Here is a 23,999-nt window from a genome sequence, read left to right as displayed (position 1 = left end):
TTCTATTCTATGCACACCAGTTAGAGTGTAATAAAGTTTACTATTGCAATATTTTGCTTATTTGGAAAATTACATTGAGAATTTTGTTGAGGACAGTAAGAGTGAGAGATGAACTGGTCGCCTACACCAATTACACCAAACCTTGCTCCAGAATCGAGTGCTGCTTCCATCATTGTACCCACCCATGCACTCCACTCCACCACTCACAATGGTACATCTAGAGCTGCATAATCCTGCACACCGTTTACGAACAAACACTCACACACACCATGCAAAGCAGCAGCCAGGGAAATTCCAGTTGCATATGGGTTTGTTCATTGGTTTTGGTCGTCTGCGGAGTAAGAGCATGTACCGACGCAATGCAATGGCAACAACAGCTTCCCAGCCATCGGTAGGGCTCGTGTGCGATCGAGCGATCGTTCCACGGTGCAAGGCGTTTCGTTTTGCGGTGTGTTACCGTTTGCGCAACAGTGAAGCTATGAGTGCGTTGTGGACGTATGCGTCAGTTGTGGACGAGATTAATGCGTTCATCATTAACTATTGTATATAGCACAATATTGCAATCTACCCTAGTTTAAGGATAATTTTATTCTAATTCAATAAATCCCTCCTCTATGATAAAGAGATATGAAGCATTGGGAAGTGTGACCATTTTTCTCTACAACGACTAAAGCGCCACCTACATTCGACTAGCCGAAACCGACTGTTCAGTGCCTACTAGCACCTACCCAATCGCGATTCCACACCAAAAGGTTAGCTACAGCTTAACTGAACTGATCGCAGACGCCGAGCTGTCATGAAAGTGAGAGTGAGAACGTACGTTTTGTATTCGTTTTCCCCTCGATCGCTACAGCAACTTCATCCCATACCACCCCAACCGTCTGTTTGGTGTTGTTGTGGCCGAGAGATTGAAGCATGTGTCTTCAACAGACAGTGAACTGCATTGCGCGCATTGCTTGAAGCTCCAGGGTGCGTTCGAGGTAACGTTACGCTGGGATATACGAACCCAAACCGAAACCAATCGATCGTCTGCAGTCCGGGGCGGGGGTTCGAAGCGAGCGAAAGGAGAGCCTGCCCTGGGAGACGGTGAGCGATACAGTGAGAAGGCTGGCAGTGGTATAAGACGCCGGTGCAATGCGCCCCGAACGGTTATTTGCTAGCAGATCGTTGTCTGGAACGGTTTGCAAACGAAAGGAGAGTTTGCAGGTGAAGCTAATCGAGTGCCCAGTGAGGCAACAGAGGCGTGTGAAAACTGTTTTGTGAGCTTAGTGAAAGAGAAAGTGAACTGGTGAACTGGTGTGGTAGCAGCGATAAGAACGAAAAGGATAATCGTGTAGTGAAAGTGCTTTTTTTTAAAAAGGATATCGTTGTAAAACGCCCAGCTCGTGTGTGCAGTTTCCATAGTTCCACATACTTTAGTCTACTTTTGACAGGATGAAACATATGCTAGCTTTGGTATGTATTTTACAACTAAATGTGAAAAAAACCAACCGCCTTCTTCTAGACACATTGGGGTGACAACTAGGCCAGTAGCATTAATTAAGGCCACGCCTGCCGTCAAACTCATAACGATCTTTTGACGAACTGTCACACGATCCTTGAACTTCTTTCGCATCGTAAAGGCCGGGCTACATTGATCGTACTCGCAAGCGTAATTTTTATATTCACTAGCGCATCTGGCGGCGACCAGCGCAAGCTAGATGTGGGTATAATTTAAGTGCCAAAATTATTCATGCTTGGTGTCTCATCAATTTTCGACCAGGCTGTCTGTATGCCGTTTGACATGTTGATCAAAATCAATAAATTGCTACAGGTCAGGACGCCGAGTACTGCGGGGCAAATCGTCATTTGACAGTATTTTTATATTAAATGTATACAAATAGGCCGGTAAATTTTGCTTACAATTTTATAAAAAAAAAAGTTCTACCAAGCAATATGACAAAGCCGTTCCTCATGAATAAAAAAACTCGCTCTATACTAAAAACCGCTACAATACCAAAACGAACAACCAGTTTCACACACTCTGCAATGTAGTTTAAATGATGAAATAGATGGACAAACCCTACAACAAATTATTTAAGCACTTGTGAAACCTACAAACACTACATTTTTCAATAAAATGTTCAGCTCAATTGCGGCCCCGAGCCGAGCCGGCGATTCACAGACAACAGTTCACACACACACACACACAATTTTCGTTAAAAACAGTTGTACTTACTATTTTTTCATTGCGTCCACTGCTTCCTGCTTGTTCCATGGCTAGAAATACAATATGTATGTTAAATTACCACATATTTTCAAAAAAACATACACGACAAAATATCGAACATACTCACCGAGCTGTTTGTTTACTGGTTTGTGATCAAAATTATAGGCTCCTCGACCCAAAACGCTTTTTGACAGATAAATTATACCAGCCTCTAGCTTCGACCCGCCGCCGCTAGATGGCGTATGCGTTCACAAAAATTACACTCAGGAGTACGATCAATGTAGCCCGGCCTTAAGGGTGTGTTCCCTTTTGGTACCAACACACACCGAACCACACAACGAGCGTGTTCGGTCACTTTCTTACTGTTCCAATTCCATCTCAATGACATCACACTCAGTTGATCAATGCATAATCGTGTCAGTCGATCTTGCCCCGTACGAAATACACGCTTGCACTCCCTTTTTTTTTCTACACCCTACCCCCAAACCCACCAGCCCCTAACCGGCACTTCGTATGTTGTCCGGTTGGGTAGAACAATTTTGCTCGAAGCCACGCAACCAGCATCATATGACCGCTGCCTTACGATCAGAGCCTGCCGGTGGTGGTAGTGGTAGTCCACCTCCTTTTGCCACCTCCCTGAGCTGAGATGCATACGAAACCAGATCCTAGACACGGAGCAGAAAGCCTTGAGTAACCTAACTCATTGGGGAGAATGTTGTTGCCCAACCGATGGGCGGTTGTACGAGCTGAAGGAAAGTTGTTTGTTCGATAAAAGGGAGCATAGTTGAAAAAAAAACCCTCAAAAGCTCAGCTTTACTTCCTCATTCTTTCAGTTAAGCTAAAGCAGGGTACATTTTATTTATAGTTTCGCTGATATATGGAACCCTTATGGGCTATTCTTCGCCAAAACTCTTGCAAAAGGTCACTTTTAGCTGCAAGGCAGGACAAGCTCCTGAAGAACCCGATTCAACTCCATTAACAGCTGGAACACATGGAAGGAGTTAAGGAGTTTCATAAACTAAAATTAACCACCGGTACTACTTGGCAATGTCTTGCTTAATGTTGCGACACATGGAAGCGCCTTTAAGCGCGGCCCGCCACACAACCATTAAGCGACCTGATTGTAGGACGAACTACGGGGCTCGATCGCTCTGGGATCCGGTTCATTGGTTCACGTGGGCCGGATTGGTACGGTCGTATTATCAGGTTATTGGTGCACTTCATTGTGGTGCATTTGGCTTTTACGTAATAACCATTGTGAGGAAATGCAAGGTTCACTAGTTTAGCGGCTTTGGTGGCTGATTTTAAATGATCTCGTGCTTCTGCGAAATATTGGAACTTGGTATGCATGAGCAGACATTCAATTATGATGCATGTGTATTCAAGGATGAAAATTATTCAACCAAGTGATCTGCTCGTGCACGATCGTCAATTGTGGATTAATTTGTTTGTGAAAAAGACTAATACTATTTAATTAGTTTCCCATTCCTGTGTGATTAATATTTTCGGTCAAATGGATAGCCGGAAAATAAGATCACCTCCGTACGCCTAAATGGCTGCCGTGCAGGGCAGCACGGTTCCGCTCCCAAATTGCCATCCATTAGCAAAAACGGTAGACTTCAATGCGGCACGTTAACTAAAAGACACGAACCCGTGCGCTAAACAAATTAGTCGTTTGAGGTTCGAGTAGACCGTTGTCAGGGTAACGGGGATACATTGGATTGCTGGAATGTGTTTGCCACATACAGAAGCGCGCACGCGTTGAATGCATACACACACACAATCGGTCGCATCGGCAATCGATCGCAAACCATTACGCAACCCCATTTCTTCGGTGGAGAGAGGAGTTCCACAGGCGAAGATGAATAGTTTTCGGAAGCCAATCAAAACCTTTTTTGCCCTAGGGCGGGTTGCTGTTTTTGTTTTTTTTTTCATGAAATAAGAAAGGCAATAGGGAATTAAAATAAACGGGACGGTAGAAAAGAAAATATGATCGAGCTTTCGATTCAGATTTGTTGCATTTTTTCTTTTAAACTATAGAAAATCTTTTACCCTGTATGGATGATAGCTCATTTCCACAATCTAACTTTGTATTTATTGCCTGGAAAGTTTCTTTCCCATTTTACACTCAATGTTTTTCTTCTCATGGTTTTTGATTGTTGATACTAAATAGTCAGATGGTATTGATAATGATAATGAAGATTGCCATGTTGCACGCGATTTAATTCGAAACATGCTTGCACACAGATATCATTCTGGCCAAAAACCGAACGGTGGGAAGGAATAAACGACAGAGGATTGAATAAAAGGGCACAGGAGCAGTGAAAACATGCCGAAGTCTAAGCACAGCAAGGCGTAGATGAGTAGACCCTCTCGATTCTCAGCATTAGTCTCAAACAAATTTTATATTAGAGTTTTATTTTTGTTGTACCAAATCTAAGTCAGTTTTTTTATTCCTTTAAATGGTGCTAAACAGTTTTAACATTTGTAAAATCTTTAAAGCATCTTAAACATGATTATTGTTGTTTACTATTAAAACTAAAATTGACAATACGGCACTGGACCGTCATAATCAATTGTAAATATTCAAACTAAAATGTGCCAATGAAAAAAATCACTATGTTAAAGCGTAGTTTGGAGCATCTTACGACTTATTCATAAAACCATCCAAAGACTTCGGTTCTAGAGTAATCTGTTTTTCATAAGTATTAAAACTATTTATTACATTCTGTGTTAAGCTCAACTAGTCCTGCATGTACCATTATTAAAACTATGATAATTGCTCTTAACACTTCAACCCAACTGTAGTTTTTAATTTCTATGTGAAAAAACTGACTGGCTTTTGGACGTTTCAACCATATTTTAATAATACGGAATATTAAATATATTACATGGTACTTGTAAATAGCAACATAAATTGTCAAACTCACCCAATCCCCCAAATCAATTCTCTTTTAGTTTTCAAAGAGATGTATTAGTGTTTTATTACGATATAGAAGAAAGAGAGCTCTTTTTAGGAGAGCGAGAGCTCGATATAGGAGAAAGAGAGTTAGTTTTAATGGAATCAAAATAGCAGCATTGCAAGAACTATGATAAAAATGTTTCTTTGGTCTGAACGGTCCGGGAAGGGATTTCCTTCTCAGACCTGCCTTGTGACCACCGGGCTACTTATCCGCGTTGAGGCTATTGAAGGTGAGAAACTGTTCTGCTCTGCAAATAAAGGATAACGTTCGAGCAATCCCTACTGGTCCATAGACAAACGAAACTGGTTTAGGGCAACAAATAGCGTGTGTTTTGAACCGTGACCGAGCCGTCAAAGCACACCTGGTGAAAGGAAATTTCTTTTGTCGTGCTTTTAACGCAGTTTTCGCTTCCTGAATAGCTTGTGGCGCCTGTCTCAAGGAGCTCGAAAATAATACATTCAATGCATTGCGGTGGAACAGACGGAACAGTTAAATAATTTATGAATATCGGACAGACAACAAAAAGACAATTTGCTCAGTAACTTAAAGAAATTTGTAAAATAATTTCCATCGTTTTAACATTCTGGGAAAAATAATTCGGAAAACTATTTACATAATAATTTAATGTAAAAGTTTGAAATGTTATAGCGCCACTTACAGAGGAATCAACCGTTCCTTCATGCGACTTTTTCCTTTAACGAATACATTTATAATCTTCACCTTGTGCTAGTTTGTGCTTGTGCTTAAACATAAAAATACTCTTGATTAATTAAACTCATCAACAGGACAATTTAAGCAACTTATGGGACCTACCTTAAACGTACTAAACCTTCACATTAATCCTTGTAAAATTTTTTCACTTTCGTTTTCTTCTGTCTGCAATAAAAAAAATGCGCTTAACCTGATCGCAATTGTACTCAACATAAATCTTGCATTTGTAAACAATAAGTAACAATTTGAATGACAATGGCAAGACGAGTTTTGGTTCCTTGGAGAAAAGTGTCTTTCCAAGTAATGGTTTCACTCAAACCGTGCCGGCCGTCAAGCTGTGAAACCGAAGGGGGGTGGGGGGGGGGGGGGGGGGGTACATTAAAATGAGATGCAAATTGTATCGAATCGGTAATACCAACCCAACGGTCTCAACGGCCAACATGCACCTTGGCGGGATTGGAAAGCTGCATATCCAGCGTGCGGGAGAGGAACCGAGCCAACCGACGGATGATGAATACCAAAAGAGATCCCAAATCGATTCATTGCAAATCGGTCCCGGGTATAAGCGTGTTCGTTTTATTTTTTTTATGGGACAGATTTAACGGGGTTTAGTGGAGAAGACCGGGACCGGGTCGACGCTCCGATTGCAGCTTCGACGTCGTGCATGTTTGATTAGTGAACTTTCCAATCCGGTGTAAAACGATGGCCGTAACCTCTTGCACGGTCGCCTGAACCATGGCGTACCGAATGGATTCATGGTTTTTTTTTTGTGAGACTTCTTAGCGGTGTCGGGGACAGACTGATTGAATCGTGTCATTGTTTGGTGGTATTATGCGTTGGGCTTATTAGCATATGAGGTGACGGTGTGCAATCTACTGCAATGAGTAAAGCTGTGCCTTGCGAGATAGATTCAAAAGCCAACCTCAATACCCGCTCGAAAACCTGCAAATCTTTCATCAATCTGCTATTTTCAAGAAAACAAAACTCACTTTCTTGCTGCAGAAGAAGGAGAATGAAATTTCTTGGCTGTAAATGCTAGCGAAACTAAAGATCCTATCTAAAATACCATCTGGCAGGTGCGTACAACGCCTAATGGCCGTTACGCTCGTTTTGATCTCGACAGAACTTCGCAAAAGCTTTTTCAGAAAGGCCAACGAAATGTCAATTTAGCCGTCGAGGAGTAGAGGAAACACCTTGTTAACCATAATCTCACAGACAGGATGTTCATTCATTATCGGGTTAACGAGCTAGGTTCCAGAATCTGATTGACGATCGAGGTTGATCTTAGTGGATCGCTTTCGTATCGCAAAAGTCAACAAGGTTAGTTTTTCGAATAATAAGCAACGAAAAGGGCAATCAAAGCAGCCTCCAGGTTGGTGACTTTAACAAACAGAAATATCTAGCAACACAAGAAAGCTTTAGGCTACTAGATCAAGATAAGCGTTCTTACTTCTTACCTAACCAAGTCAATCCGATCTTAAAAGCACACAACACCCCTACTCACAAACCGATCACACCGAATATCCAATAAATGCCTCTTACGTTGCTGCATTTTTTTTTTCTTTGGGCGCCATTGATGATGGTTGCGTATCACCCACCAACTGCTGCTCCAGTTATCGATTTTCATCACATTTAATTGCCCACACATTGATGCGGCTCGACACCGTTAACGAAAGTGTAGTACATGACATGGACATGTGCTAACTCGTCCATAGAGTGGCATAGTTGTTCCACTGACCGTCTCATGAGCTTGTCCAGCTTTATACGGATGCGGAAACGTTTACGGTGTGCGTTCAATCATGTCAATCGATCAGTCTTTTTCTTTAAGAGCACTAGGTGAGTGGTGTGTTAAGTCACTTTTTAGAAGGGTTGTTGTAGAGCGTTGATTGCTATTGTGTTGGGTCTCTAGTTTACTGACCTTGCACATAATAATTGGGCGTTGTAAAATGGTAACCCTCTTTTCACAGTTGTGAGTGTTCGAATGTGGTGAAGGTTACTGTCGTGGATCGACTTTTGCAAAATGCGTCCATATTTTTATAACCACTCTCTTGGCTGAAATATCTGAGCAAAAAGTTCCTTGTCGGTTTGCCGTGATGTCAATATAGGTTTATGATGGACATTATAAGAGTTATGGTTGCTTTAGCATGCATTCGTACTGTTCAATATCCGGGATCAAAAGTATAAATGCAAGATTGATTTCTTCGTGGATTCTTGAGGGAATTTAAACCCACTAAAGATTCGCAGCTGCCAACTCAAGACTCCACTAGATCACCATTAATCATTGAGTGCTTTTGAGATAATATCAATCATCTGCTGACTCAGCTCCAATCGTCCAGCGATCAGAGATGCAGAGAAAGAACGCTCACCCGGAACTTCATCTATTGCCACAAGCAAATGTCGTCCGAGGTGAAGGACACCACGCTGGGAGAAGGTTTGAATGCCAAACGTCAAGTTTACCGGCTGACCCTCACCATCATTACGAACGAAGTGAAAGATCCGCTGGCTATTACGGCTACTGACTAACTTGTTTATCGCACAAGTCATCGAACCATGCTGCGGGTTCGGTCATCGATACCGGACCATACTTTAATTACCGTCCGAAACCGGGCATTATTAACCCGGAGGGTGTTCGTACCCAATTGTGACACTGGCACGCCGGATGTAGCTAGCCGGCCAATAGCTAGTCTCCCGGCTGGATGGTGGTGCAATAAAACAGGTACCACGGACAACACGGCGTTCACTTTCTCTATGATCTGTAATCGCTTACCATCACCGATGATGATCGATGATCGAAAACGGAAAAGCTATAACTTCGCCATTCGATCGAAAAGCGTACGATGTAATCAGGTTATGGAAATTTTCTGGCTGCCCATTGTGCATTGTGCATCTCTTAACCGTAGAAAGGCCTGTCCGGATGAATCGCTTTTTTTGTAATGAGCATTGGTCGCAGAGGTTTAATTAGCTTATTTTATTGCTACTACTGCAACCTACGAAGAGTAAACCGTTGAAGTAATTAAACACTTCCTATTGCTGTACACCTAAACACCTAAACTGGCTGCGATCCTAAGTAAACATCACTTAGCTCACTTTCTAAGTGTCTCCCAAGCGGCATACGATCTAATGGAAAACCATAACGTACCTTCGGAGACAGCACAAAACAGTGTACCAGTTAAAAGAGAATGCACTTTCTCCGTTGATGACATTCAACTAACTTCAATTGGCACACCATGTTTCGTGTCAACTAAAGCCGACCGTACCATGTTCCTACAACAATTTTACTCTTTGCTTTTCATCCACTAAACTAACCGCTTGTTTTGTATATCTCTGCGATCCGCAGCTTCCCCTGGCGGGACTCATTACCCTAGCGACAGCCCAGTACGGTCCGGCCCCGCCGAGACTCAACATCCCCGGCGCCATCCCACTGCCACCGATCCGCGAGGAACGTCTACTACCGCAGCAGCCACCGCAAGTAATACGCGTCCGGCGTCCGGGTGCGGTTCGCATCTCCGCCCCGAACGCCATCCACCACCAACTACCGTCCGCCACTCCCAAATTCCACGATCTCAGCACGATCGAGCATAAGCCGGTAACCGAGGAACCGGAGGATGACTTCCGGCCCGCCTTCATTCCGCAGCTCCAACCCCACCATCCCCCGCCGTCCCCGGCACCAGCCCCTCCACCAGCCCCTGCCGCTTCCCCGGCCCTGCAGTATCCAATTCCCGCGGACGAGCAGTCGAGCGAGCGCGACCGCGAACTACAGCAAAATGTTCTCTCTCGCTTCAATGCACAGGAAAACCGACCGGCCCCGTTACCGCGTGCCCAGATCCCGGAACGTTTCTTCTCCACCGACAAGGAACCGCAGCGATTCCCGGTCGAGCGTCCACAGCCACAGCCCGCACCGAAGCAGTACCGACCGGCACCGCAACAGATTGCTCGCCCTGCGCCGATTGCTGCACCGCAGCAGCAGTCCTTCCGCCAGCAGCAACACTTCCAGGATGAGGAACGTCGGCCAGTATCGCAGGGCCGTCCACATTCGCAGCTCGAACAGGATCAGCAGGAACGCAAGCGAAAGCCAGTAGCACAGATTCTGCGTAAATGGCGCGAAGAGCACGAGGACGGTTCGATCACGTGGGGCTTCGAGAATGACGATGGTTCGTTCAAGGAGGAAACGATCGGTATCGATTGCGTCACTCGGTAAGTTTTTTTTTACCAGCGCGTGTATATCGTGTGTAGTAATCAACCAATCATTCCTCTCTTCCTAGCGGTCGTTATGGTTACGTCGATCCGGATGGTGAGAAGCGCGAATACAACTACGAAACCGGCATCCAGTGTGATCCTAACCAGCGGGATGAGGACGACGAGGACAACCTCGAGGTGGACTATCAGGAAAACAAGGCCGTCCTGCCGAACGGTGTGCGACTCGACCTTAACAATATGGGCAAAAAGCAGTCCAAGAGGCCAAGCGGTCAGCAGCAATCGCAGCAGCCACAGTACTATCGTAACTAGATTTAAACGCGATCGAGTCGCCATTCGCACACATATGCCTCATCAAGCCGTTTTCTCTTCATTTTACCATCGAACTGAATAATAAAGCGAAGCGAATAATTCGAATGTAGGAAATGATTGTATTTATTGCAAGTGCAATGTGGGAGTGGGAGGGGTTTGGATAGTTTCCTACATACAGATCAGATTAATATTATGTTTTAATTAAAAAGAAGAAAAAATCACACAACCACACACTACTGAATTTGAAAATGAGATACTACAAAATAAACTTTTCCGTAACAGCATGATGCACGCTTGTGTTTCTGTGTGTGAGAGCGCATGTCAACGGAAACACTTAAAATCTAAGTGCGCGCGCTAAATTTTCTTCTTTACGCTACTTCGTGCGAAAAAGTCATCATTTGCAGTTTGCTCGATGATGGCAGAGTTTGGTTATCTGGTCCATTAATAGTCCAAATGGAATTGTCCTTAATTTGTTTAATATGGTCGCTGACGGCGTGACGGAGGAATACGGTTCGGTGGCGTAATGTTAATGTCCATAAAATCACCGATGGTAAACTTGGCCTGCGCTAACGTTTTAGCATCATCGGCCCCCTTCTGGCCGGAACAGGTAACACCGATCTCGCGCATACGGTACGTAGATCCACGGTCCGGATAAACGACGGCAAAGTCGAAGTACGTACCCTTACGACGCGTTTCTGGATTTACATCACGCACCAGCGTCGTCAGTTCTCGTAACGTTGCATCCATCCAGGTGTAGATCTGTAGCTCGTTCGAGGGTACATTGCCGTACGCGTACTCGCTCGTCGAATGGTGACGTCCGGTCGAGCAGAACACACGCAACAGCAGTGGACATGTCTGATGGAATGTGAGTTAACAGTTAGAATTCAATTTGGCGATGGGACACCCTTAATGGACACGTACCTTTTCCCGATCTACCGTTTTAATCGGTTGCTGTTTTTCCTCCACAATCATCGATTCCAGTCCCGCCATGTTTGTACAGTTTGGCTTATGAAATTAAACGATTTTCTCCAGCCACCGGTTATGATGATGAATCATAAGATAGCGTGCAAAATTTGGCTGTAAGTTTGGACAGTTTTCGTCCACTATCACTCCGAAAAGAGGCACGAATTTGTCTGTAAGTTTGCTCTAAGCTCTTAAGTTTACAAATTTACAAACAAATGTGCCGATGCACCGGGAAGCAAAACCAATGGGAAAATGTCAAACAATCTAGCGAAAAACGGCTTTTCGCCCGTACCGCTCAAGGTGGTAACATCTAAGATGTTCACCGCAACTTTGAATTCTATACTCACCTTGAAATATTCAACATCACAGTAAATTTAAAATATCTCTAACGATACTATATATTTATTAAGATAATCATTTTAAATTGGCTCGTCGTGCACATAATTGGAGATTGCTAGAAAATTATAATACGATTAATATGTTGTTCATTTCCCACCGTGATGAATCGGTGTACGCTAAAACAAATCAACCTATTTCTTAAGCACCGCTTTCAGCTCGTTCAACAGCATCGATCCTACTACTAGCTTTTCACAGTTTACCGTAAGCGAAAATGAGTTGCTATCGTTGGACGCGCCAGTTCTTTCCAGCACTACCAGTACCAAACTTTTTGAGCTCATTGTTTGGCCCGCAAAAAGGAACCTCTGGGAAGTGTCTTTTTTCGTGTCCGTTATCACACACGCCACATTGCTTGCCTCAAACACCGTTCGGTGCAGGCTCTTATCGTCCGGCGAAAGTGTGTCGCTCAACTGCAGCGTACAGGAATGTTCCGTCATACCACGCAACTTTGCTCGTTCAGCATCGAACGTACTCTCAGTTACGGTCACCGATCGTACCATCTCCCCAACTGGGGCCTTTAACGTTACCGTGCTTGCACCGCTAGCCGAACAAATTTCCAACCGTACAGGTTGGGTGGAATCGTTAAAATCAACACCCAACATACCGGTAACGGTTTGTCCCGGATTGAGACGTCCGATCGGAGCGAAATCGTTTACAGCCATTCCAGCCGGAAGATTGTTTTTCTTGCCCATCTCAATGTCGAGCAGTTCCACGTTGCCATGATTGGTAAAGGACAGCTCGACCGATACCATGCGCGATGAGTACAGATGTGGCGAGCGCACAAACCGATACTCAATTCCCAATCCGAATCCGTTCACCTTGTTTAACAGTTCGTGCTTTTTCATCGGAATAAAGCTTGGACCGACCAGCTCGATGCCTGCACCCAGATCGGTTGTCGCGTTTGCCGTCATCGGAGTTAGGAAACCACCCATCGAGGGCGTCATCACGGGGCCGATCGGTGGAATGTCGTCGAGATCGAGCAAAAGATCCAAATTGCTTTTCGCCGGCCCATCCTGTTTGGAAGCTGTTTTCCCATCTGGACGCGTTTTTTGCGTCTGCTTTTTAACCGGGGTTTTAGAAGAACGCGGTTTTTTCTTCCCAGCAGAGGAAGTAGCGGATGAAGATGATTCGTAACTGCCGCTGGTATCACTTTCGCTACCATCGCCAGAACTTTCCTTCTTCACACGACTCGTGCCATCCACCTCATTGTAAGCGTTCTTGATCGGTCGTCCATCTTGCTTCCGGTGGTTCGTTTTTGTTGTAGCATTAGCGATTATCTTCGGTGGCTTTGGCCCTTCATTGTCGCTCGACGAAGCAGAATCACTATCCTCACTACCACTGCTATCGGAACCGCTACCGCTGCTGCTACTGCTACCACTATCGCTGCCGCTTGACCCGCTGCCGGAACTTGATGAACCGGATGATGACGATGAACCAGACCCAGACGATGATGAAGATCCGGACGCGGTGGAAGCTTCCTCCGTAGTGCTGGATCTGGTTCCATCTTCCGAACCGGAGTAGAATGATTTCGATTTCTTCTTCCGACGGTCACCATCTACAGCAGAATTTCCACTACCCGTTCGATCGTTACTCGATCGACCGAGATAATCTGCACCGCCCAGGGACGCCGGTGGTTCCACGTTCCTTACCGTGCTATCCGGTGCTTCCGTTGGCCAGGCCGGTAAATCTTGATACCCGTTGGTAGGCATGTTGAGGTAATGAGACAGTGAACCTAGCTGATACTGCCGTCGTCCATGATACATACTCTCCAGTGTAGGGGCCGGTTTCTCGGACAGGAAAATCTTTCTAGCTTTAGCCACCAAAATTGATTCTGTCGCATCCGTACCATCCGGAGAGGCGAGCAAAAATGGTTTCAGAAAACGTGCCCGGTCACGAATATCGTAGTTCGGATCGTACCGTGCGAGATTATGCAAATGCTGACACAGAAGGGTCGTTTGCTTCGGATTGGTGATGTGTAGCTTCACGGCAAGATTCAGCACCTGTAGCTTCACAATGTCCTGCTCGTCGATAAAGCTTTTCACCGCTTTGCGCAGTACGTCCGGTGCGATCTTCGGCACCTTTTCATTGTACTCGCCAATGAGCCACAGAATCGAGGCACGTGCAGCCGGTACCTGGATGAAGTCTAGCAGCTTCGCCATTTGGGAAATAATTTCAAAGTGTTCTTCCTTTTTCGTTTGCAGCAACTTTTTAATAACGACCACACTTTCCGCCACAACGTACTCTGCGAGGAACGGTGTAAAATTAAAATTAACTCTCCTCTTCCCATCGGTAAAGTTTCATTCACTTACCATCTTTGTTCGACAACAGATGCACCAACCCGGACAGACACGTTTCCGTTACTTCCGAGATCGATACCGCACACCGTCCGATGGCCTGAATAGTCGACGCTACAAACTCTTTATCGTTGCTACTAATGTACGTTTGAAATTCGCGCAGTATCACCGAAATGTTGCTGCCCGTAGCTAAGTTCGTGAGGATTTCCAGCTTGAGCAGCTTGATGTGCGTTTGGTCGCTCGTACGCACAAAAAAAGATTTAATGAACGGTTCAAAGATCGCTTTACGTTCGATCGACATCGAAGCGATGCAGGTGAGCACAATACTCTGCACCTCTTTGTAGCTGCGCAGCAATCGAATCAACGCTTTGGCCACAATTTCTACCTCGTTTCGCGGTGCTACATGATGGTAAAGTTGTGCAACGGCCATCACTACGGAAGCATTACGGCTTTGTAGCAGTGGTTTCGTTTGACGCAGCAACATCCGATGGTCCACGTCCAAGGTGTAGGTTTTACGTGGTGATCCAACGGAACTTTCCTTCCGCTTACTGTCCGACGCTTCCGAATCTGATTCATCCTCGTAGAAGGGTTTATTTTCAGCTTCCTGATAGTCATAATCATCCTGCAACACGACATAATTTATCAGAAATGAGTTAGCGAAAAGAGTTCTTTCGCTTCCAACGCCCCCAACTTACATCAGCATTCGGATCCAAGAACTGAGTACGTGCGTACCGAGTCAGCATGTTTATAATCAGCACCTGACCCCACTCGTCTACATCCGCGAGCAGATTGCACAATTTTCGATAGTTTTTGTGTATCAGTTCGGTTCGTTCTGGGCACACCTCCTCGAAAGCCATTACCGCCGATCCTACTACCAGCGTCGTACGATCGGCCAGCAGCTTTTCGATCACCACTATCAGTTCGTCCTTCTGTTCCGGATCAAGATGGTACAGCTTCGGAATGGCATGCGCCGCCGTCTTTCGCACGTACGGACTCATATCGGATGCTGAATCCCGGATCGCCAACATCACTATCGGAACAATCATCGACACTCGGATGCTCGATAGCACCCGCAGCGCACTGGCCCGTATCAATTGATTCGGGTCTTTCAGTGCTCGCTGAAAGGTGGATATCGAAAGCAGGGCAAGATCTTGCTGCTCCTCCGCGTAACGTACCAGATACACGTACACCAGCTTTTTCACTTCGATGTTCTTCGATACCACGTTTTTCACCACGGCCGGAAACAGGTCGGAAGCATCGCGGCCCTTCGCTATCATGCCGATGATACGTTTCATTGCCTCCAGCTTTAGGCTGTCCTTGTTGCTGTCCAACATTTGCTTCAAGTCATCGTGTCTTGCATTAGGGGGGGAATGTTACGAGACGCAAAAAAAGACGAGATTTTGATAAACCATCAGCAGCAACAAGCAAAGCATATGGTCGCCGGATTTTATTGCACTATACTCACTTTTTGTAGTCGGCATGAAAGAAGCCACCCTCGTTCGCATACTCTGCCACCTCGGTACGCTCGTTGCCGTACGCAGTCGAGGCCAAAGCACTCACTCCGATCGCGGCCGATCCAGAGGACAGCATTTTTGCACTTAATTTACGATCGATGGAAATATTTAACACCAATTTTAGCGAGAAAACGATTCCGTACAACTGCTATCGGAGAAAGCACTATTTTTCACGCAAACAAAAAGTTGCCAACTAAACATAGGTTAAGGTGGGTACAGTCGAGATGGACCATACGATAAAGTAGAATCAAACAGACCCTTTTTTAGCTTTAACTGATGTAATGATTTAGTGTTGTACTATGCCATACAATATAAACTAACAATTTAGATTTGCTCCTTCATATATAACGAAAAATGTTATAAATTTGCTGGTATTTATTAAAAACAATGCTCTATTTATCTTGTCCAATCCACCATCTGACATCGTTTGTCAAAGTCAACACAATTGTTTACATTTTTCACGAATTTCCGCTGACCACAACAAACCGGCTTAGTTTTTGTTAATATCGGCATTTATTTTCCTCAATCATGTCCGATTCCGATAGTAGTGAAGATGAGACAAATAAACGATTACTATCGGCAATCGATACTTCCTTTCTAAATGATAAACTTTTCACAACACCGTCAACGGTCAACGATACTAAGAAAAGCGCTAATGTGAAAACTATTCCATGCGGTAAACAAGCATTCAAAAACGAGATTTTATCACTTTAATGTTTATGCATTTGTTAAAATATATTATAATCATTCCAGCTACCAAACAACCTGTCGCACAATCGAATCGCTACATAACCGAAGAAGACGCATCCTTCCACAGTGACCTCAATGTGACGGCTTTGGTACAGAAGCATGTGGCCGAAAAATTAGCCAATCTTATCGGCTCCGTAATAGAATTCGAAGATTTTCATAACGTCGATCAAGTTTCGCCAACAAAGTCGGATAAATTAATCGATAAAAGTGGCATAAAGCTTTTAAAAGGCTTTGATGAAGTTGTCGATTTGAATGCGGAGGAAATAGATCAGCCTTTTGTGCAACTAAAACCTAAAGCAATCAAGCGGCGGAAGGTTGACTGTGAGCCGGAAGTTAACGAAGACGAGAAACTTTCTTCTGCCATTTGTGATCCTAGCACATTCCCGAAGGAAGTGCAGCAATGGAAAGGTCCCCGTAAACGATCGACTCAGTTCCAGTACAAGACGAAGCAGGATGGCAAAATGGTCCAAAAGACTGACCCCGATTCTAATGAATTTACGAAAGCGCGCAATGCAAATATGTGGCATGAGAGTAAGATAAGAAAATTTAAAAAGCATGCATAAATTGGAAACGTTAAAACGGTGTGATAAAAAATAGAGTTTTTAACATGAGCGGCTATTTCTACCTTATCCCGGGTGTTTGTGGACGTTTCGCTGCTGCGTTCTGTTATCCATGCGTGAAGTCCTGATGGTAGCAGGGATCTTGATCATTTGCCATTTTGAGAGTTCCTGGTTGTGTCCGATCGTGATGTTTCTGGTATCGTCTGGTGGTCTTCTTCTCCCTTTCGCAGGTTCGTCGGTCAACTTGTTCCATGTGGCTTGTTCCACACAAGCGAGGTACAACATATGTAGGACAGACAAGCAGTGGTTGAAGAGAGAGGAAGGGAATCACACTAATAATCGTTTCGCTCGGCAAAAAACTAAAATCGTTCAGCAAGTCCCGTATCAGAATATTTGGCAACTTTCCAATGCCAATAACGGTACAATGCCGTGTTGTCACCACCGCTTGTGACGACAAAATTGCATAAACATAATGATTAGTCATTTTCTCCTTATTATTGTTTCAAAGTTTTTTTTTATTATTATTTTTACAAATAAGTTCTTGTCTCAAGACACATTCATATGTTCTCGTATATAGTGAAATATCCTCCGAAACATGCGATAAAAAAAATCCAATCAATCAACGGTCAGGGTAATTCCTGCATCAAGATTCCCTTACGTCTCCGAGTGTGAATATATTTTGGGGCTCAGCACTGCCGCATCCAATAGCTTGGCGAAAGTTTCCCGCACCTCATCAACCAAGCTTTCGGCGTGCTGCAGTTGTCCACTCTGCGAACGGCGCTTGCAGTCCTGCCCGACGTACAACGAAGGCAGCGAAGTGGAACGGCCAAGGGCAGCTTGCGACTGTACTATACGGCCAAGCTGCAACAGATATTGTATGCACTCGTCTAGCAATGGTGGGAACGCTTGGGCAAATCGCACAATGCACGGTAACACTGCACGGAACATTTCGATACGTGTATCTCCGGACAGTACTGTGTAGAGGAGAGAAATAATATGTTAGTAAATTGCGCTATGTGAAATACTGATAAAGCTTCAAACTTACCACCCAGCAGCGTCGAAAGTGTATTAACACACAGCTTAGCTATGCTGAACGATTTGGGCAGCGTATACTGCAGCGACAAGTGTGATGCAAGATCGATCGCAAATATTTGCTTATCCATCTCGGCCATGCTCATCAGCTCCGGAATGAAATCCAAACAGATGTGCATAGACGGGATGCCGCGCACCGTTATTGGGAGCAGTTCGCGTGGATACGTCTGGAAGTGGACCAACTTCGCGAGCGACGGTTCCGCTATAAACATCTGATGGATAAAGGAGCATATGACACCCCGAACCTCCCGGAGCGCCCACAAACGGCCCGGTTCCGCAGAGTCCGTTTCGTTCTCGAGACACGCCTCCAGTATAATCTGCACCGCAACGCTTTCCTGCGTAGCGATCATTGCCAGCTTGAGCTCCTCACGATCGTTATCCGTTTTGACCTGATTGCCAATGTCGATCAGCGGTTTGTCGAGCATGTGGCGCGTAAGTTGACTACGAGAAGCGGCCAATATCGCTTGCAAGATACGCAACACAATTGTAAGAGCATTGGAGCTGCGAAACACACGTTTATCACAGCGCAGCACTTGCAACGGATCGAACAGGATGTTTTCCTGGGTAAGGGTAAAATTTTTTGTTACCTTATCGGCAGGCATCAAGGCATTTATCGACATAACCCACAGCCGACGTGGGAAAATTGTGTTCAATCGCATCCAAACCTGTCGGTACAGTTCTTGCAAAAGCAGCGGTACCGTAGGATTGAGCGTGTGTTTGAAATAGCGAATAAAGGTCTGTGCCAAGGGCCATAGTTCCGTAGCTGACTTACGCAACATTCTGCGTAGCAGTTTGATAATGCGTGCCGGGTTCTGATCGATCTCTTCGAACGCTTCCACGATCATCTGCTCGCTGATGGGCGGAGTGGCCGAACTGTCACTGACCGCAATACACTCCTCATCGATCCAATCGTCCACGAGCGAAAGGTGCGGAAAGTGTGTCACCAGCAGACGTAACAGTGGACTAAACAGTGCACTGTATTCGTGTTGAGATTTCTGCGCCTGTTGCAGCAAATACTTGATCGGCAGTTCCGACATAAACTCGTTGGTGTAACTCTTCACCTGCCGACCGCTGGCAATGATTTGTGGCATACTGCTCAACCGGATGTCCTCGTACAGCAGTAGATAGTAGAGCAGTAGCAGCTGAGGTGTCAGATTTGGCTGCCGCTGGCCCGACGAATCGTCCACCTCCATTGGCGTATGTTCTTTTGTCAGCCGATCGGAACCGGTCGGATGATTCGACGGTTTTATCTTGCTCTGCTGTTCCTTGCTCCACAGACCGGCTGCATTCTGGAACACCTGCGCTATTTCTTGCTCGGAAAGCGCCTTATGCGTGTGCTGCTCTTGCAAACCCTTCTGGCTGGGGAGAATAATCGAGTTAACGAACACTTCCACCAGTGCCGGCAGTACCGGATGCATCGGTGTAACCGAATTACAGATCTGTCGATAGATCCAGCTCTTGATTGGAACCTTGTGCTTGGAGAAGGCACGCGATTTCAGCAGCTGATGAATGCAGTGCACGGGCAGGTACCCGGGAATGGTTGCGTTAAGATTCAGCGTTACCGGTACCTTGACCGCATGTGCCGCAACAACCTGCTCGGTAAAGATTTCCTGCGTAAAGATCGCCTTGATGCGTGTGATCGTGTTGGGACGTAGGGAAAACTTCATCCCCAGCGTTGAGCAAACCAGCTCGGTGATGTGTACCATCTGGTTGCTATGGAAATGGATTGCCAACAGGAGTAGCATCTCACCGAACGAGGCCGTAACTTCGTTCACACTTTCGAAGTACGCTTCCTCCTTGATCAGCCACTGTATCCATTCTATCATCTTTGCCTCGTGCGACTGATGCGCAATGAGGGAAGGGCACGCAATGAACATGCAAAGGCCCAACGAAACGAACCGAATGCCGGCCGGTGTCGGTGGTGGTTTCGAAGTGATCAGCTGCACTAGCAATTGGACTTCCTCGTCAAAGAACTTGATCCCCGATATGGTACGTAGTGCACAATAAAGACGTACGATGGCAGCAGCCTGCACTACGAGCTCTTCCAGCAATGTGCCGTTGACGGATTGCATGTTGATGTTCATTAGTTGCTTTAAAAATTCTTCCCGCAGTTGATGCAACACGTCCCCTTTACGCTTTTGACTCGTGCGGATGTACAAGGCGAAGCTGGAGCGAATGTTTTGATCGTTGCCCAGCAGCAATCCACACACAAATGCTACCAGATTTTGTGGATCCTGCAGACTCAGTTTGATCATCAGCGAAGGCATCTTTACCGTTTCCACGCAGATTGTGCGCATCGACAGTGCCTGGCTGGGGTTCATTTCGCTCAGCTCGTATAGCGCCGCCAGCTTCACACGACCATCCGTTGTGTCTTCATCGCTGTTCGTTATGAGAGCGGTTACTACCTCCCGAAAGCAATCCGGCATGTTTGCTACGATCCAGCACACAATCTTGGAACCGTTGCGGACGTACAGTAGCGTTTCGACCACCTCCTGCAGGTTCAGCAGCGAAGGAAGCTCAGCCAGCGCGATGCAGATGATATCGGCTATTTCTTCCAGATAGATTTCATTGTCAAACAACTCCGATGGGCGTATGGTAAGCTCGTTGGAGGATGATTTTTGTAGCGACGCTTGCGTTGCCAGCTCGTTGATCTGGGCCTGTAGGTAGAACAGTTCCGACAGAACCACACGAACTTTGTTCGTACCGTCCGCTCGTTCAAACCCCATCACAATACCATTCGGAAGGCTATGGAACTGTGCCGAATCCTGTGTTGTGTATCCGATTTTTTGCCTGCAAAAGACACACAAACGAAAAAGACGCATTCGATAAGCACTTTCGCACAGAGATGCGACGTTGCCCCAACATTTTACCTGATCTGCTGCTCTTTCTTTACATCTATCTCCAACTCATGGTAGTTGACTTGCAGCAACGACACAATATTATTCACCACCTCGATTCCAACCAGCAGGGAAAGAATTTGCTTCCGGGCTTCGGCCCATCCCTTGGTGTTGTCCAGGGGCGACAGCAAGCTCATACGTACGAGACACGGCAGCAGTGGCCGTATTTCCTGCTGGCTGCAGGTGGCTAGCTGCGCTATGTCCAGGTTTTGCATGGCGCTAAACGCCTTGCATGTTACCGGGGCAAAATTCATCTTCGCACGATAGCGAAGGGACGCTTTTGGACGTTCGTTTTTCGTATTCAGAAGTCAATAAAATACCAGCCTACTTTAGATGTGAGCGAAAAATTCAACAACAATGGCGATAATGACGCGCTCGTTTGACAACCGTACTCTTGCTGTCAATGTTACACAGTGGGCAATGATGCATTTCCAACTAGTCAACTTAATTTATTTTGAATTTTAGCTTAATTTTTGAATTAACGAACAACATAGCACGTGGCCGGATGGATTAGTACATCGTTGTAAATCGGTTTTGTTTTATCGACTAGTGGGAATATCTTTGAAACATTTTGATAATTTAAAACATACATTTACCTGTACGACTTTTTAAACTGACTGGCCAAATCTTATATTACAAGATTACTACACATAGTGAGGTGTAGTCTCCCAATCCTTCTTCTTCTTTGCTTCTATAAGTTCGAGAGGTCCTTACATTCCTCGAATCGATTATACCCTTCCTGGGGTGCGGAAGATAACCCAGAACAGGTTCGACATACGGTTCTGTCCTTTCTTCAAGACGGGCGCCAGTATTCCTCAGTCTAAGCATTAGTTAATCATGAATGTTTTCAATAGAGATTATTTTCAAATTTGTAGTCTTTGGATGGGAATAATTCGTGTTATAAAATTGAATAAGAATGGAAAGTAATACCAGTGCACACTAGCAAATTAAGCTGTTGTTAGGCCGTAGGCGGAATGGATATCGAGACCCATAAGAACAAAAAGTGCCTATTTGGGATGGGGGCTTACCGACGAAGCTCCCCTGTCCGCCGAGGCTCATGGCGGCCGCGAACTCTGCCCATAGGTTGATTCGGCACTGCCGGTGCCGCTGTCGTCTCTACCACCGAATCGCCAACCGCGTGATGATTCAAATCAATCAAATCATGCTACGCAGTACGAACTTGGTTTATCTATTGCAATGTAGCTTAATAATAATAATTTGCACACCCGGGATATGATGCCCTTTCACAGCTCGGAGAAGGAAATGTCACCCAGCAAAGATGAAAGGCGTATACTAATTTTAATGTTTATTGTAAGCAATACGGCCTGGCCGTTCTTTATGAATAAAAAAAAATAAAAAAAATAATAATTAGTTAATTAACTAATCCAGCGAAAACGATAAAGAGAAAGAGTTTTTTTGAATTTGAACATGAGTTACGAACCTGACGAATAAATACCAGGAGAAGATATTTCATTATTTTGCTTCAAAACACATTTTGCACGTCAGAACTGCTTCGGCCTTCCATCAGCGTTCAAAACACATTTTATTATATTTGTTTACACGCAAACTCTTTCCATTCATAACATTCCGCTGAATAGATTTTTAGTTGCGATCCCCACCGAAAGTGGAACAACGACTGTCACAGTTGCACAAATTATCGCTTATCACCCAACTATTTGTACCATCGAGCATCGATCGATACCTTTACCTTGTGCCGGTATGTCACATCCAAATGCTTATGGCAAGGTTTCGCTCGATCCTACCGACGACCAACAATAATACCGCCCGCTACCTTCACATTGAACGTGGTGCACATCACAAACAATTTCAACCATCACGTCCCATTGTCACCACGATTTACGCATATAAAACAGCCGAAAGTGTCGGTAGTGGGAGGTACTCCCGAATCGACCAAATGACTTGATGTCTGTACCAGAAGCTAGCGCAGCATACCCTGATCGTAGGCGACTTTAGTTGGTGATTGAACTGCTTTCGATTGGTATGACGCTCCAGTGCTAAAAGTGCTACCGATTGTTTAAGCAAGTGTACGATACAGATTAGAAAGTGTGAGCATAACCCAACAATGACTTCAGGATGCAGTGGCATAACAGTGGTAATTGTTTTATCAATGGTACGTTGTTTAAGTTTAAGTGAATCTTAGTTGACGTTGAGTGCTAAGAAGTATTCGTCTCTTTGGTCATACGTTTTGCAGTTTTCTCTTGTAATGAGCAAGCCCTTCCTTGGTGATCTGCTAGCACGTGCGATATCTTCCTCATCTACACCTGATGATCCACAGTCGCACATAACCGATTTTCGAATGATGGCGAAAATGGACAAAAAAGCTGATAAATTACAATTGATCGATGCGAAGCAAAACCGTTCATCCAACATCCATCCCGAAACATCCAGCGAAGAAGACACACAATCGATACAAATCAGCACCGAAGTACCGAATGCTGCTTTTCCAGCAAGCACACTATGGCAACGGTGGAACAGAACCGACCTTTTGGCCCGTATCATAGACGACATTCTGAAGCCAGCACACGAACGAATTACGCTAGTGTTTCAAACGCTAGTACCCAAAGATGGTGTGGAAGATGTACTAAAAGCGAAACAAGTTTCAACTGATGAACGATTAAACTCTACCAAGGATGATGGATCCGATGAACTCAGCGCAGACCTTGAGCCTCTGCAGCATGAAACTGAACCGGCTTTGTTCGATCCACCCGTGAACGGAAGTACCTTGTTGGGACAGTTTCAGGCACGCAGAAACGTCATCAGACGCCGTGTAGCAAAAGCATTATCATCCATTACGGGGCTGTTGATACTGGCGGCAAACACGCGCCGAGAAGGCAATGCACGTAGTACACGATCGATAAAACCCGCTGCCGAGGAGCATATCTTCTGGACGGATGAAAAACATAGACTAGCAGCCTACAGTGAGCCGATCGAGACAGTTCTAGACGACGATACCAACGAAACAAGACCTCGAAGAAACGCAGAATCGGTCGCTATCTTTCTACTGGAAGTGTTCGGATCAATGGCGGGATTTTCGTGGGGCATATTTAAGCAGGTTCAATCTTTCTTTTGGTATGCAGTAAGCTAAAAAACCCTGTTTGCTGCATTTCAAATATAAGCATTATA

At 45.2% G+C, this 23,999-nt stretch overlaps 6 protein-coding genes across 6 annotated transcripts; 3 read left to right on the top strand and 3 right to left on the bottom strand.

Moving 5' to 3' along the window:
* The first annotated feature begins 1,411 nt into the window (after positions 1-1,411).
* On the top strand, positions 1,412-10,389 carry LOC126558345 (proline-, glutamic acid- and leucine-rich protein 1). The gene is made up of 3 exons (XM_050214345.1): positions 1,412-1,455; positions 9,221-10,077; positions 10,146-10,389. The coding sequence occupies exons 1-3, from the start codon at positions 1,435-1,437 to the stop codon at positions 10,387-10,389; spliced, it is 1,122 nt and encodes a 373-aa protein (XP_050070302.1). The 5' UTR covers positions 1,412-1,434.
* Positions 10,390-10,863: 474 nt separating this feature from the next.
* LOC126559343 (histone deacetylase complex subunit SAP18) lies at positions 10,864-11,388 on the bottom strand. The gene is made up of 2 exons (XM_050215490.1): positions 11,311-11,388; positions 10,864-11,244 (listed from the first exon to the last, which is right to left on the bottom strand). Exons 1-2 carry the CDS (start codon positions 11,377-11,379, stop codon positions 10,864-10,866), a joined length of 450 nt encoding a protein of 149 aa, XP_050071447.1. The 5' UTR covers positions 11,380-11,388.
* Positions 11,389-11,882: 494 nt separating this feature from the next.
* LOC126556821 (AP-3 complex subunit beta-2) lies at positions 11,883-15,736 on the bottom strand. The gene is made up of 4 exons (XM_050212339.1): positions 15,508-15,736; positions 14,738-15,395; positions 14,058-14,664; positions 11,883-13,990 (listed from the first exon to the last, which is right to left on the bottom strand). The coding sequence occupies exons 1-4, from the start codon at positions 15,630-15,632 to the stop codon at positions 11,883-11,885; spliced, it is 3,498 nt and encodes a 1,165-aa protein (XP_050068296.1). The 5' UTR covers positions 15,633-15,736.
* A 348-nt stretch (positions 15,737-16,084) lies between these two features.
* LOC126567129 (uncharacterized) lies at positions 16,085-16,869 on the top strand. Its single transcript, XM_050223362.1, has 2 exons — positions 16,085-16,232; positions 16,310-16,869. Exons 1-2 carry the CDS (start codon positions 16,085-16,087, stop codon positions 16,867-16,869), a joined length of 708 nt encoding a protein of 235 aa, XP_050079319.1.
* A 642-nt stretch (positions 16,870-17,511) lies between these two features.
* On the bottom strand, positions 17,512-21,137 carry LOC126559685 (integrator complex subunit 2). The gene is made up of 3 exons (XM_050215854.1): positions 20,829-21,137; positions 17,912-20,748; positions 17,512-17,840 (listed from the first exon to the last, which is right to left on the bottom strand). The coding sequence occupies exons 1-3, from the start codon at positions 21,107-21,109 to the stop codon at positions 17,521-17,523; spliced, it is 3,438 nt and encodes a 1,145-aa protein (XP_050071811.1). The 5' UTR covers positions 21,110-21,137; the 3' UTR covers positions 17,512-17,520.
* Positions 21,138-22,938: 1,801 nt separating this feature from the next.
* On the top strand, positions 22,939-23,961 carry LOC126558622 (uncharacterized). The gene is made up of 2 exons (XM_050214667.1): positions 22,939-22,986; positions 23,068-23,961. Exons 1-2 carry the CDS (start codon positions 22,939-22,941, stop codon positions 23,959-23,961), a joined length of 942 nt encoding a protein of 313 aa, XP_050070624.1.
* Positions 23,962-23,999: the final 38 nt, after the last annotated feature.

The sequence above is a fragment of the Anopheles maculipalpis genome, chromosome 2RL (genome assembly GCF_943734695.1).
Source record: "Anopheles maculipalpis chromosome 2RL, idAnoMacuDA_375_x, whole genome shotgun sequence".
NCBI classification, from domain to species: Eukaryota; Metazoa; Arthropoda; class Insecta; order Diptera; family Culicidae; genus Anopheles; species Anopheles maculipalpis.
The sequence above is the reverse complement of the archived record's forward strand: the minus strand, read 5'-3'. Positions and strand labels throughout refer to the sequence as shown.

Excerpts from the sequence above, each read along its gene's own strand:
- LOC126559685 (XM_050215854.1), bottom strand. The coding sequence starts at position 21,109 with ATGAATTTTGCCCCGGTAACATGCAAGGCGTTTAGCGCCATGCAAAAC. Across the intron at positions 20,749-20,828 it reads AAGAAAGAGCAGCAGATCAG|GCAAAAAATCGGATACACAA; the intron begins GTAAAATGTTGG and ends TGTCTTTTGCAG. Across the intron at positions 17,841-17,911 it reads ACTTTCGACGCTGCTGGGTG|TACTGTCCGGAGATACACGT; the intron begins GTAAGTTTGAAG and ends TCCTCTACACAG.
- LOC126558345 (XM_050214345.1), top strand. The coding sequence starts at position 1,435 with ATGAAACATATGCTAGCTTTG. Across the intron at positions 1,456-9,220 it reads TGAAACATATGCTAGCTTTG|CTTCCCCTGGCGGGACTCAT; the intron begins GTATGTATTTTA and ends TGCGATCCGCAG. Across the intron at positions 10,078-10,145 it reads GGTATCGATTGCGTCACTCG|CGGTCGTTATGGTTACGTCG; the intron begins GTAAGTTTTTTT and ends CTCTCTTCCTAG.
- LOC126556821 (XM_050212339.1), bottom strand. The coding sequence starts at position 15,632 with ATGCTGTCCTCTGGATCGGCCGCGATCGGAGTGAGTGCTTTGGCCTCG. Across the intron at positions 15,396-15,507 it reads TTTCATGCCGACTACAAAAA|ACACGATGACTTGAAGCAAA; the intron begins GTGAGTATAGTG and ends CCCTAATGCAAG. Across the intron at positions 13,991-14,057 it reads TCTGTTGTCGAACAAAGATG|AGTACGTTGTGGCGGAAAGT; the intron begins GTAAGTGAATGA and ends CGTTCCTCGCAG.
- LOC126559343 (XM_050215490.1), bottom strand. The coding sequence starts at position 11,379 with ATGGCGGGACTGGAATCGATGATTGTGGAGGAAAAACAGCAACCGATT. Across the intron at positions 11,245-11,310 it reads AAACGGTAGATCGGGAAAAG|ACATGTCCACTGCTGTTGCG; the intron begins GTACGTGTCCAT and ends ACATTCCATCAG.
- LOC126558622 (XM_050214667.1), top strand. The coding sequence starts at position 22,939 with ATGACTTCAGGATGCAGTGGCATAACAGTGGTAATTGTTTTATCAATG. Across the intron at positions 22,987-23,067 it reads TGGTAATTGTTTTATCAATG|TTTTCTCTTGTAATGAGCAA; the intron begins GTACGTTGTTTA and ends TACGTTTTGCAG.
- LOC126567129 (XM_050223362.1), top strand. The coding sequence starts at position 16,085 with ATGTCCGATTCCGATAGTAGTGAAGATGAGACAAATAAACGATTACTA. Across the intron at positions 16,233-16,309 it reads TGTGAAAACTATTCCATGCG|CTACCAAACAACCTGTCGCA; the intron begins GTAAACAAGCAT and ends TAATCATTCCAG.